The 15,399-nt window shown below is 34.3% G+C and overlaps 1 protein-coding gene across 1 annotated transcript in view; it reads left to right on the forward strand.

Annotated features, from left to right (window-relative positions):
- Window positions 1–753: 753 nt before the first annotated feature.
- LOC136027260 (mitotic spindle assembly checkpoint protein MAD2B-like) overlaps window positions 754–15,399 on the forward strand; it is a 68,857-nt gene continuing 54,211 nt past the window's right edge. The window contains exon 1 of the mRNA XM_065704334.1: window positions 754–936. Coding sequence (XP_065560406.1) covers window positions 769–936 — 168 coding nt within the window. The 5' untranslated portion in view covers window positions 754–768. The remainder of the gene's footprint in view (window positions 937–15,399) is intronic.

Here is a 15,399-nt window from a genome sequence, read left to right on the forward strand (position 1 = left end):
TGCAGTGTGATCTAGTGAAAATTCTGGCTGTGATTCGTATTCATAATTCTAGTTCAAGTTATGTGATCAAGTAGTTTTAGCTGCAGTGTGATACAGTGAAAATTCTGCCTGAGTTCTGTTACTCGTATTCGTAATTCTAGTTCTAATTATGTGAACAAACAGTTTTAGATGACTTTCAATAAAACCATTTAGTTTGCATAAGTTTTGTATGAAAGAAACATTGTTCCTTGTTGATAGCTGATTTTGGAGTGATAATAAGTCTTCACCATCCGGAATCTGGGTTCCCAGGTTTTCCGGGATTTTTTTTTTGAATTTCTTCTGCGATACTTCAAAATTCGGGAAATCTGAAAGTTCAAAAGCCCCTTTTTTCCGGATGATTTTGATATACTTTCGGACCGGTTCATACTCGAGATGCAAGAAGAAGAAGACGTCAAAGAATAATCTGGAAGCCCAGATTCCGGAAGTTCCGGGAGGTGAAGACCGGACTTAAGACTCTAAAACATATTTTCGATTCTACTTTGTTCTGTCTCTCTATTACTGACATTTTTACCACCAATACAACTGGTATGTGAGACAAAACAGCTTTTTAAAACCTCCTGATTTTTTCCCCGACTTAAAAAAAACCTCCCGATAATCTCCCGACTTTTTTGGAGTCGTTACTGATTTTCAGAAAAAAAAAGTGGAAGCACTGGTACGGTAAATTATCTGCACCATAATGCATTACTGTAAATCACCTGTCTGTGTCCAACCTAGCATTCTCGAACACTTATGAGGCACACTGTAGAAGAAGAATTAGTCATGATGGATTTCAACCAAATCAAAAGCTGTGTTATTGTAGAACTTTTAGAAGTCATTTTCCATGAAGTCATATATCTGTGGAATGTTTATCCAAAAGGATCATTTTTGAGAACTAAAAATTTTGATTGCCTAGTTATGGTAAGCTATGGGTCTATGCTTACAACATTTGGTAAATTTGGGGACAGTTTTTATTACCAGTCCATGCTACAAATAATGTGAACATACCAACCAATGCCTTTTTTTATGGTTTTTCTGGATACAATAGTTATCTTATTTAGAAACTCAATTCTAAGCCCTTTATTGACCCTCTAAAATGATACTTTATTCTTTTATTTTTGCTATAGAAAAGGGTTAAAATAGTGGTTAAAAAATTATTTTTTAATTGTAATTTAATTTTTCTAAAATTATGAAATCTACAGGCATTGATTTATCATGATCTGATTGAATTAACAATTTTAATATCTTTCAATATTCCTGTTTACTAGCATATATGCTAAACTGTTGGCATCACCATTTTTTCAACAATTCTAACAATGAATTGAATGAATTATGACAATATTGAGAATCAGAAAACACATAGGAAATAGCCTATACAATTTTGGCAGTATGTTTACACATGATGGGGGGGGGCTGAAGTGAAGTGTAGTAGAGTTGCAGTCAAAATGGGTACATGTTTAGTTTAGTCACAAGCTTTCTAAACCAGTTTAGAGCACTTAGAAATACTAATTCTAGAAATGCTTCCATTTCTGGTTGACCCTCCTCCTCCATGGGGCAAACTAAAAATGCATAAAGTAGGCAGGGTTTTAAAGCTGAGGGAAAAGTTGGGGTTATACAGTATGAATGAAATTATATTCAAAATACTAATTCCAGTCATCACCAGTAATTTCTATATAGTAGGAAGTCAAAAGATAATTAATAAACTCACACATCCATTGATGTTAATATCCATTTTCACTTTCAAGTTTGAACTAGCCTGCTGTTTAAAGAAAACAAACATTGGTAAAATTCTAGTTAATTGACTTCTTGTTATCTTGGAAGGTGTTTAGGTTAGGAAAATGAAACTTTCAGGGATGGGACTACAGGCTAAAGTATGTCCTGGGAAGGTATTTTGAAGTATCTACCTCTATTCCTTCTCCCTCTAGGGGGCCCAGAAATTAGCCTACATGACAGGTTACCTATTGAAATTTTGACAAAACAACATTTTACCAGAAGTTTCAGTTCCTACTTGCTTTTTCTCTGCCTTTAGTTCTGAAAATGCAATTCCTGTTATTTGAGTAGAATTTTGAGCCATATCAATGTTTTTTTCAAAATTTAGGAAATATATTTGCATTTCTTTAAAACCTTATAAAATGGAATTGAGCAAAGTTTTGAAGCTGAAAACAATTTTGTTGTACTTCAATTAAGCAGAAGATCTATTTTGCAAGGTTTCACTTTTATAACACACATATTTTTAAAGATCATCAAAGGTCAGGGCCCTCTAGAGGGAGAAGGAGTGGAGATAGTTGCTTCAAAGTACCTTCCCAGGACATACTTTAGTCTGTAGATTCATCCCTGAAAGTTTCATTTTCCTAACCTAAATCCTTTCTTAGATAGCAAGAAGTCAATTAACTAGAATTTTACCCAAACATCCAATTTTGCTTATATTTTATATAAGCAAATTTGCTTATATAGCAAATTTATTATATAAATTTGCTCTATGCTTTGCTCTATAGTATACCTAGAGAGCAAAGCAAACTAGTCTATGAGCCCTGCAGGCAGTGGGGCATGGTCTGTATTCTGATCTGTTGACTTGTTAGTTGATGTTTATGACCTACTTTTTGTTTACTTTTTCAGGCTTCAAGCTGAATAATTGTTCAATAAATATAGAATCAAGATCTTGTCCTTCTGCCTGTGGGGCTCATGGACTAATTTGCTTTGTTGTATAGGTAAGGTTACCTCAGTATTCAATCACATTTGTTTCACCAAAGGCCTTCCCATAGCCAAAGCATCTTTTCAAACAAATTGATTCTCAAAATGAAAAACTGTATAATGTCCATTTTGTCAGAACCATTTCTTCAAATCAATGGAACATAAACTTAGTATATAACTAATTGCTCTGATTCACTGATTTGATGGCTAGTTTAAACTCAAAAGTGAAAGTAGATAATTAGTATTAATGGATATGTAAGTTTTTTAATTGTCTTTCAACTTACTATACAGAAATCACCAGTGATGACTAGAAATAGTATTCTAAATATAATTTCATTCATATTACACAACCCCAACATTTCCTTTGGCTTCAAAACCCTGCCTGCTTTATGCATTTTTAGTTTGTTGAAGGGGGATTTTGCAGCATAGTTTTCAGTTTAGACAGCTTGTGATGAAACTAAACATTTACCTCAAAATGTCTTAACTATAGTTATTTTGTATATAATGAAGTAAGAATTGTTGTTTGTAACCCATTTATATAGCCAAAAAGAAGAAAAAGGTGTCATCTTTAAGGATCCATAAAGGGCTCAAAATTGAATTTCCAGGTATTATTATATTCACAAAGAGCATAAAAAAGGCATCAAGTAGGATGTTCACCTTATTTGTTGGTCAGTAATGAAAAGTGTCCCAAATTTACCAATATTTCTATTTGATTTTGTCTTGCCTAGATTTGATTTGCTATAATTAAATAAACTTTTCATATTTGCATATTAGCCTATTTTTGCCTGTTTTCTTTCCTATGTCTTGAGTTTCATTTTAATATCATATAGCTTGTCTAAATTCAGCAAAAGTTATTCCCTTTTAAGGAGATAGGGCCAAGGTAGATACTTCAAAATACCTTCTAAGGGCTTTGCCATTGTTCCTGAATTTTTTTTTATTTACATATATCCCCCAATCTCCAAGTTAGCAAAAAACCTTTATAGCAAAAAATTTTTCACCCTAATACCCTTAGTATTAATAGCAACAGTAGTATTAGTAGCAGTAGAATAAATAATAGTAGCCTTAGCCTTAGTAGCAGTAGTAGTAGTATGAGTAGAAGGAGTGCTATTGGAATGCAAATTTTTGCTTTTGATTAGTTCAACATTCCCTGCAGCAAGCCCTATTATTTTCATCTTTACACAAGAAACTGTTCCTAAAATGTTGCTGTTATGCCCTTTTGACAACCTACATACAAATTAGTTGTTTGGATTCAATTCACCTTATTTCCCCCCTCAAAATTCCTTGAAAATTTCACCTTCTTGCAATTAGGCATAGTTGTAATAGTAGCTACAGTAGTAGTATTAGGATTACTAGTGGTAGTATTAATTTTAATAGTACTTGTCCTAGTTGCACCATTAGTATTAACATATTGCCATTTGGCCAGTTGAATATCCCTCTAATTAAGTCCTGAAAACTTCAATTTAATACAATTAGCCATTGCAATAACATTGCTGGTATGTCCTTTTGATAACCTGTTTACTCATATACTTCTTGATATTTTCATTGGATGCTCAAAGCCTTACAAGTAGTTTGAATAGTAGTAGTAGATGAAGTAGTAGTAGTAGTAGCAGTAGCAAATGCAGCAGTGATACTAGCATTAGCAGTAGTGTGCATCTACTACCTGTGGGTCAGGTGATATTTCCCTTTAAGCATTCTATGTAATTTTCAACTTAATACCCATCCTAAGATATGCTCTCTTGACATTGTAGATGCACACAGCATCTTTTGATTTAGTTCAGATTGTCCGTCAATGTTGTATCTGATATGCTGAATCTAATGATGTATTTTTTGTTAAGATTCTATCACTTTTAAGGGGTGTTTCCCCATATTATCTAAAATAAGGGAAATTTTCTCAGGCTTGTAACTTTTGATAGGTAAAACTAAACTTGATAAAACTTATGTATTTAAAATCAGCATTAAAATGCGATTCTTTTGATGCAACTATTGGTATCAAAATTCTGTTTTTTAGAGTTCTGGTTACTATTGAGTTAGGTTGCTCCTTACTTCAGTTTATTACCATGAACTGTTTGATTCTTGTGTTCCATATGCCACTATCTTAAGCTGATATTTCCGTCTTTCTCTGTTGTCATGAATAATTTTTTTCACATCACTATCAAAATTCTTATTGCTGTAACTATGAGACTGACCCAGCTTACTTTTAACTATGTATTCTATTTATTTTCCATTTTGGCTAGGGAGCATTTGCTTGCAACATCTCTTTCTAAATTTGAAATTCTTCTATTCATGTTCACTGGTTCTTGCTTGAGATCTTCTCAGAACTGATTAACCAAGGCAGTCACAGCTTTTGAGACTACTGTTTCAATTAAATTTTGGGTAGTGTCTGAGCCTAGGCTGATGTTTTCACTAACCTTACAAACTGGGCAAGACCATTCACATGTAAGACTATCAGTCATTTTTCAGAACAATGCATGTTCTGACTTTGATATCCCAATATGCTCTCTGCATAACCATTTGTCACAACCGTCACATAATAAGGCTGAAGACTTTTCATCAAGTTGAACCTGACAGCTACCACATTCATCCTTTTTCATTTTAGAACTTACCCACATTCTCTTGTTGTTTATTCGGGGTGGCATTTTAAACTACAGACAAGATTGGTAATGTCAGTGTTTTTTCAGTTGTCAATTCTCTGCAATAAAGCAGGTTGCTACCTTCAGAGCTAACTCAGCAAGGGAAGTACTGATCTCTGCTCATCTGATCCCTGCAATCTAAGGGATTTTACTCTCAGCAGGCATAACAGCACTTGCGGCAGGTGACCAACCCTTTTCTGCTTGCTTAGTCATTGAATCAACACTAGGATGCTGACTTTTTGGCTGGATTTTCAAATTCACCCAAAAGAAAATTGCTTCACAGCGCCAACAACAACACAGAAAAACTCAAAATTCATCAGCCTTTAGAATAGACTGTCAGAATATGTTGTCTCTGCAACTTGTTTTGAAACTTTCAAATCAAGAGTGGATGCTGAATGGAGTGATGTAGAGCGGAAGTATGATTGACCAGCCCACAAGTCTTCAACTCGTCTTTAATTCTTCATGGAGCCTACAAGCAGGAAATCCTTAGATTGCTCCAAGCTGCAATTTAAGGTAATTACCAGGATGAAACACTAAGGTTAAGTAACTTTAATATAACACTTTAGGGTCTAGTAAATAGAAAAATAACACACTAGGTTTGGAAAAATGTCTTTGGTTGACAATTTGAGACCATAATCCACAATTGAAATTTCACAATAACCCATGGGTTTGTTGTTGTTATTATAATTGAATTGAAAAGAAATAAGAAATGCAAAAAAGGAAACTTGTTTAAAATTCAGTCTGCAATGGCAGACAGTAATATTTCAGGCATGCTTTTTTTGTTAGCTCAATACTGCAGGAGGAGTAAAGAGATCAAGGGTAGGTGGAGGCCTCTGTCCCTCTTTTGAAAAATAGAGGTAGTTAGGAGGTAGAATTGAAAGGACTACACTGGGCTTAGAAAAGTTGGGTGGTATTTAAGATTGGTTTGGATTGGGACAGCATGGGATGGAGTTTGGGATCTGTCCAATCAATCTTCCAAGGCATTTGTCTGTAATTGATGAAGAGGAGGAGCTCCTTGGGTAGAATTCCCTTTGGGAGGTTAAAGATGATAGCCAGTTCCATCAACCCACAACTGTTGGGCCCGTTATGATTATCTCCCAAGGACATAACCTTTCAAAGCTGTGATCCCTGGGAGATACTCTCCCATAAACAGTCACTACCTATTCTACCCAAGCCTTTACCCCATAACCCCATTCTTCCCCTTTTTTAAATATTGACATGTATTCCCTCTATGGCTGTCCCATGGAGTGGGACCCAGAAGAGCATCTTCATGTCTGATTGCAATTTGTACCCCATTTCCCTGTGCTAAAATTATCCTCACAATGCTTCATATTTTTGTTTGCCTTGAGTAATTTCAAGCAATGCTGTTTGACAAGTTTTGTGATGATTCAGATATGGATGTGTTTCATCATTGGAGGTTAAGAAGCTAGTTGAGCTAATCCCTCATTTTTTGTTTCTTACACATGTAAATTTGAAAGAGTCAGAGATTTCCTTATTTAATTGTGGCGAATCCTCACAAGTGATGACCCAGAATTTAACAAATGGTTGTCCCTTCTTGGTTTCCAATATTGCTGGTGGGTTGAGTAATTCCCACTCTGGTAAAGCCCAAGAATTACATAACTATATTAGCACAATTATTTTCCACTAATTATGGAGATTCCCTTCTTTAAATATAGTTCATTATCCCAATTGATCTACATTTGAAACATATTGGTTGGCAGTAGAATATGCAGCCAAGCTGTTCTGTAGCTGCTGTGAAGGTATTCCAAAGTACCAACCTCCACTCCTTCTCCCTCTAGAGGGCACCTACCTTTAAAAATCATTTTGTTCAAAAGTGAAGCCTTACAAAATAGATCTCCTGCTTAAATGAAGTAGAAAAAAAGCATTTTCAGCTTCACAACCTTGGTTTCAAAGATGTGTAAATTCATTTCCTAAATTTAGAAGAAAAAATACATTGATATGGATTAGAATTTTACTCACATAACGGAATTGCATTTTCAAAACAAGAATCAGAGAAAAAGAAACTGAAAATTAAAATATAATGCTGTTTTGTCAAAATTCCAGTAGGTATGGATTTGTTAAGTAGGCAAATTTCTAAAACATAGAAATAAGGTGTTTAAAGACCCTTTCTAAAATAGCCAAAAGTGGATCATCTAGAATTTTACATACCTTTTTATTGATATCAGTTTCTCTGCAGATTAAACATACAGAAATTGTCTGTTTATTGTTATTTTTTGTGTGGCCATATATATATATATATATATATATATATATATATATATATATATATATATATATATATATATATATATATATATATATATATATATATATATATATATATATATATATATATATATATATATATATATATATATATATATATATATATATATATATATATATATATATATATATATATATATATATATATATATATATATATATATATATATATATATATATATATATATATATATATATATATATATATATATATATATATACCAAGTGAGCAAAACATTGGGGGAGGGGGCTGCACCTCCCCTTACATGATGGCCATGAATATGAATTATTTTCTAATTTAAAACAGAGATAAGAAAAATATGACTCTGAAAATTATTCCATTTGCAGTAGCACTACTGAAAGAACCATATTAACTGAGTACAGTTGGGACTGTATGAAAAACAAGAGAGATATTTTGGAATATCTGCTTGTGAGCAAAGGGTGAACTACAAGAACATCAATGTTTTGTTTTGATCAGGACCTGACTCAAGTGTCTTCTCTTACTAAGCCATCAAAAAGGACTGCTTCTGTTAACTTGCCATGAGGTTACCAGTATCACGTGCCCAATCCAGAAGCCTTAGATCATTGAACACTATAATAACACTAAAGCAGTGCTGAAACATTTGACCAACTGTGTAGCTCCATGTCAGCCACTCAGAAGACCAACAGGTGGCCCATGTGCATGTTTTGTGGGCTGATCAACATCAAATGCATCACCAGCTATGTCATATATTCATTCACTATCTCCAAATTTGCCAGAAAACTACATTCACGAAAGGTTTCCGTGAATGTTCAGCTCAAAGAGTTGGCCCCATTTACTTTTAAAATATACTTTAATGATGGGTTTTAAAAGTCAATGTTTCTTCAAGTAGTAATTTTTACAAAAGCTCACTATCTACATAGCTTCTTCAAAGGCTTACTTTTCTAGGGTTAAATAAAATAAAAAATACCCCTTAAGGGTACTTCTGATGAAAAGTCTTCTGATTTACACCTAGCAGAAACATTCTTGATTGTAAAGGGCGAACTGCTATCATGCAGTTTAGATGTTGGGACCAAACCAAGTTCGATGGTTTTGGCTTATATTGTTTACTAAACTTTTTGGCTGTAGAAATTTGGAGCAATTTTCTTTAGAACAAGCAAAAACAGCTTGTTCAGCTGTTTGTGAAAACACACTTACTGTCAACTAGATCTCCTTCTTTTTCTTTTGACACAGCCTAGTTACTGCTGTTGGCTCTACTAGTTGTTCTTGTGTGTCTACTACTTTAATTTGTTTTTCCTCATTTGAAAGATCCAGGTCAAGTCCATATAAGATGCATTATTATTATTATTTATTGAAAACCCATCTTCATGCAAAAAGAAAACGACAGTACCACAAAATAAAAGCCAAAGAAAACTATACAACTATGACAATATAGGCCTAACTAGTTAAGTAACAGCTATAGTAGGATCTACTATACGAAGACTATTGATTGGTTTTGAACTGCTTGTCCAAATTAGGTTGCCGCCTCCCCCCTCAGAAAATCCCCCTTGTAGAATCCCCCCGTGGAAACTTTCCCCAGATAATCCCCCTTGTGGAAAATTCCCCCACACTCAAAATTGAGCAGCCAAAAAGAAAGTGCAAGATATGTGCATCAAAATGTTGATTAGATGACCTAAGGGTAACAAAAGGACCAGATATCAAAACAGTTTTAGGACAGGGGCTGGTTGGTCTCTAATCACTTTCGATTTATAAAGAAATGACAAGAACTCTCAATTTCTGACTGAATATGCATCCTTCAAAGTTTCTACAACCATGAGGTAGTGATTAGAAAGGGGCAGCCCCCTCCTATATAGACAAAATTCTGCTCATTTTGAGGTTTAATGTTAAAACGAACAGAAATTACTCCGTATATGAAAGAAGTTGTCCCCTCTGCAACGCCTCGCTCTTTACGCAAATTTTTTTATTATTTTTTTTAAAAGTAGAGTTGTGTCAGAGTCAAACTTTAGCGTAAAGAGCGTAATGTCGCTCCTTACTTGCAGTTAAAAGAACTTGTTTTTTATTTAATAATAAATAAAGAAAAAAGAGGAAAAAAGAGAAACATAATGGAATGCAACACAACATAAGCAACAACAAAAAAGAAGATCTTCCATTAAACCAAATGAAACATAACAGATAAAACACACTTAAAGAAAACAATGTGTGAATATCACGGTTCAGATCAGGCAAACTACTATATTTTTTTGTATCTTTCAATAATATCAGTAAAGGACCCAAAGCTCCATATTCTGCTGTTACTCTGGAATTTATTGCCCAGGGTGGGAGAGTAAGAAGGAACTAGCAGTTCTTATCATATGCAGTGCAATAGCGCTGCTTGAGTAAAGAGCGATGTGGGCACAATGTGTTATTTATTTATTTTTATTTTTTTCAGACCAGAGCACTTCGTTTAAAAGGAATTGTCGTAAAAACTTCAGAAGGAGTTAATTCGATTATAAATTCAAAGTTCCAGTATCCTTTCCAATAGTCAAAGAGATTGGAGGGCAACGAGACCTCCCCACATCCATCATCTCCCAAAACACATCCAATCCAAATTTTTAGAAAGTTATTTTGTTCAGCGTAGTTGAAAGGTCCAATAATTATGTCTTTGAGGATGACAACCCCCCTCCCGAGTCCTATGGACAATGGCTATAAGTTACAGAAATGGCTATTATTAGCACATAATGTTTTTATGGAAGAATTGGTCATATAAACTTAGGGGATGGTTTATTGGATTTGAAATAAGAAGTTTCTAGTGGCCTTTTTAAGAGTCAGAACTGATCAAAAGGAAGCTATCCCCCCCCCTGTCCTCTTTTTCCCAAATGCATCTGATAGAAATTTTGAGATAAACATTTTGTTTAAAATAGCCTAAAGATCATATAACAAGGCCTTCGGGGTTGAAACAGCTCTTCGGAACCTGGGGGCAGATTTGTAAGTTATACCCAGTGGGCACATAAGGTTCTTATGGAAGGAGTGGTCAAACAAGCTTTCGAGGAGGATCATTTAGTTGAAAATTGAAAGTTCTAGGTCTTTTTTAAGAGTTGAAAGTGATGGAGTGTAACTACTCCCCACCCCCCTCCATTGACGCTCTCTTTCCCCCAAACGCATCTGATCAAAATTGTGAGATAGCCATTTTTTCAAAATAGTCCAAAGGACATTCACCAGTCCCTCCAGAGTAGACGTAACCCACCAGAGCCCTAAGGCAAGGATTGTAGGTTATATCCTGAGGGCGTATAAGGTTTTTATGGAATGGGTGGTCGTACAAACTTTGGATTGGGCTCATTTGATTGGAAATTAGAAGCTTTGTGCCCTTTTTAAGAGTCAAAAGTGATTTGAGGGCAATCATCTCCCCACGTCTATCATTTCCGAAAGCAAAGATCCAATCAAAATTTTGAGACTTCTGTATACTTCAGTATTGTTGAATGGTCCAGTAATTACGCTTTTGGGGATGTCACCCCCTCCCCACAGCCCTCGGGGCAAGGGATAGAAGTTAGGCAATTAATTCATTGTATATGTTAAATGTCCAAAATATGTGAATGTCGACATTCACAGGTGGATCTTCGAAGTACCTTTTTTTCTCCTTAGATCTAGTCAGTGTTGCCAGTCAACTTATTCAGTCTATTGTAAGGTTTGATGATGACAGGTTTGGTTATGTTTGGTAAGTTAGGCTGGGCTGGGATAAGTTAGGTTTTTGACCCATTCCTGATATTTATAACCAAACTTAACCAAATCTAACCTAAACTAACATAACCTTACTTTAACTTTTACCATCATAACTTGCGTCAGACTGAAAAAGCCGACTCGCAAAGCTAATTGAATCCAAGCAGAAAAAAAAAATGGACATTCACCAGTGAATGTCGACATTAACCAGATTTTGGACATTCATAGTAACATATATTTTGAGGTGAGTGTTGAACTAAATCGAAACACGTAATAATAATAATAATAATGATAATAATAATTTATTTATGCCCTCTTTACATACAAAAGATGTACACAGAGGAGTGTGAAAAGAAAACTTAAAAATATAAAAATTACACTTCTAATGAAAATAAGTAGATCATAGTTTTTTTTTTGCAGATTACTCAAAAAACCACTCACAAAACATGACCTATAAATACTAATACAACTCATAAACATAACTCATAAATCAGCACCCATAAACATAACGCATAAATATATTATTTTACTAAAGAAATGACGACAAAACTGTTTTTCCATTAAATGAGACAATTAAGGGGAAAATTTATTCTATTTTCTCTTGATCGTCTAAGAAATTGGTCGTATTGTTGATCCATTTTAACAGTAATATCAAATATCCCGGATTTTCGTATAATATACCTATTTTTGAACCATAGTGGAATTCCAAGAAAATATTTACAAAACCGGAAAATTAAACGTGGATATGCTTTTATCACTTTTACTCAAAAACTTCAAAAGTGGAACAATGAAAAATACATGAGATGCAAACATTGAATTGTAAATTATAGCAAGTGTTTTTTTTTATCAAACGGAGCAATCATCCTGACTAACAGGCCATATGTTTTCCTAAGTTTTCCCAATACAGACGATAACACAAACTCCCGTGTAGCTTTAATTGATGGACCAAAAGGCAACCCAAGGTAATTAATGGAATCTTTATTAAGAAGATTCAGTGATCCCACCCTAATTGAATGATGCTGGATATCAGTTTTACTATTAGCCACTAGGAATTCTGTTTTAGAAGGTTAAATCTCTAATCCTATCTCTTGTAGATGTGAGTGTAGTATATTAATTCTGCATTGAAATTAAATTATCCGAGAACAACAAAATATCATCAGCACACGACAGGTGGCTAATGTCAATACCTTCAATCACATATGGAAGTAGGAGCCGTGTGGCTGTTCTAATTGTGTTATTAAATATAAAGTGGCTATGTTATGTGTATACGGGTTGTCAAAAGAACGTAAATCAGAAATAACTGAGTATATTAATTGGAAACTTCCAGGAAATGGTGAAGAAGATGATCAATTGACCAAAAATGCAATATTTACACGCTAATACTACTACTACAACTAACACCACTACAACTGCTACTACTACTACTACCACCTCATTGTTACTTTTACAATATTGAGGAGAAATTTGAACTAAATTAAAAGACAATATGTGCATGTACAATGTCAAAAAAGTATATCTCAGGAATTGATTTGGTATTAAGTTGGAAGTTTCAGAGAATGCTTAAAGGGGAAGATCAATTGACCAAAAGGCAATATGTGCATGTTACTACTAATATTACTACCATTTACTAATACTACTTCTACTACTTAAACTACTATTTCTGTAACAACTACTTGTAAGCCTAAAGTCATTAAGATGAAGATTTCAACAAGTATATGAACATGCAAGTTATCAAAAGGACTCAGTGATATCATAGGAACGGCCTTTCGTATTAAGTTGAAGCTTTCAGGACTTGATGAGAGAGATGTTCAACTGACCAAAAGGTAATACGCTAATACTACTGCTACTACTTGTTCTAGTGCTATAACCGTTAATAATGTTGCCATTGATGCTAATACTACTACTGTGACTACTTTTACAACTACGCCTAGAGGGTATGAAGGTGAAATTTCGAGGGGGAAGGTAAACTGAATGACAACACTCCGTCTCTATGCAGGCTGTTAAAAGGGCGTTTCAGCAATACTTTAGGAACCGTTCGGTGTGTGAGGCTGAAACTTACTGGGCTTATTGTGCAGGACGTTAAGCTAACCGAAAGACGATATTTGCATCCTATTGGTACTGCTTCTACTCATACTACTACTACTGCTACTATTATTACCACTTCTACTACTACTGCTGTCACTAAAGCTAAGGCTAATACTATTAATTCTGCTACTACTGTTACTACTGGTACTACTACTACTGCTACTAATGCTAAGGGTATTAATGCCAAACATTTGGGAAATATTGAAACTGTACTGAACTAAATCGAAACACATTATCCCCACACATGTTGTCAAGAGGACGTACCAGCAATGCTTCAGGAACGGCTGATGGCATAAAATTAAATCTTTCAGCACATGTTAAAGAAACCAAAGGTGCTAAATTCATACTGCTACTAATGCTACTATTGTTACTAAAACTGTTGCGACTACGCAAGCTAAGGGTATTAAAGGTGAAGCTTTCAAGGAATGTTTTATCGAAAGTTGAACTAAATCAAAACGAACTATGAGTCTGCTGATTTTTCAAAAAAGTGACAAAGCAATATCTTAAGAACGGCTTACATTATTAAGTTAGACTTTTAAGTGTAAGTATTGGTGAGTTTTGAACTAACCAGAAGGCACTATTTGTATACTATTAATAGTACCACTGAAGTATTGTAATTAATGATGCTAAGTGTATTCGAGGTAAACTTTTAGGGAATGTTTAGGATTAGTTTCAATTAAACAAAAAACAAAATGTATGAACGTCTTCATGAGGGCATACAAGCAATATCATAGGGAGCGCCACTCTATAATAGCTAGGAATGTCATTGAAACTTTTGAAGTAGAGTTAATTGGATCGGAAATTAGAAGCTCTATTACCCTTTTTAAGAGTCCGAAGTGATTGGAGGGCAAGCAGCCCTTCTTCCAAGCCCATTCATTTTTCAAACACATCCAATGAAAGTCTGAAGCAGCCATTTGGTTCAGCATAGTAAAACGGTCCAGTAACTATGTCTCTAGGGATAGTGGGTATATCAACCCCCCCCCCCCACAATTATGCAATTTGCCCATAATGCTTTAAAACTAAATGTTGCTTGAAACTAAATGAAAAGGCGCTGTGTGTATGGTTGCCAGGAAGGCACCTCAGTAATGTCTCGAGAACAACTTGGGGTATTAAGTTAAAAGTTTCAGAGCTACTACTATCATTACTTCTGCTCTTACAGTTTAGATAAATCAAAAGAGTGATGCTATTAAGTTTTATTTTTCATATCAACTTGAAGAGGTGTAAAACTAAACTAAACAAGAAAATTGCTGAAAAAGTTTCTCCAACATACAAATAGCAAGCCAAATTATGGATTCTTATAGAAAAAAACCGAAAAGATATACATTTGTTTTGTCCTTGAGAAAGACCATGTCAATAAAAAACAAACAGAAAATAATTTCAAAAACTTTTTCCGCAAAGTGAGTTTTTCAAAGAAAAGTAAAGAGCTCAATTAAAACAAAAATGAGTCATAACAAAGTCAAATAATCTACCAAGTGGAAAACTACCACAGGTCACCATCAATAAACACATGAAACCCAAAACGAACAGAAATTACAATAAATAATCGCGTCAGACTCAAATGTAGCAAAAATTACCATTATTAGAGTTGACAACCCCCATGCCTTCTCCTGACCAGAACATAATTTGCACTTTACTGAATAAATTGACTGTAAATTGTCAATTTAATATACATATACTGATATCTATTCCTTAAAGTCTTAATATTTTTTTTTTATTAAACCAAAAAAAAAGTGAAAAGTATTTGGTTTTCAATAAAATGCAAATTATGTTCTTGTCTTGATAAAGCATAGGGGTTGTCAACCTTACTGATGCTAATTTTGGCTTGTTTTTAGTTTGACTCGGTTATTTATTGTACTTCATGTTTGTTTTGGGTTTCATTTATTTATTTATTTTGATTTGTGATAGTTATGATAGATCTAGACAGATTACCCTGACAAGCGCTTAAAAGGAGCTGCGCGTGTATGCTGGTGTCAAAAGCTCTCCTAACATCATGTACAGCCAATACAAACTTTTCACCCT

Source organism: Artemia franciscana, chromosome 5 (genome assembly GCF_032884065.1).
Source record: "Artemia franciscana chromosome 5, ASM3288406v1, whole genome shotgun sequence".
Classification (NCBI taxonomy): Eukaryota; Metazoa; Arthropoda; class Branchiopoda; order Anostraca; family Artemiidae; genus Artemia; species Artemia franciscana.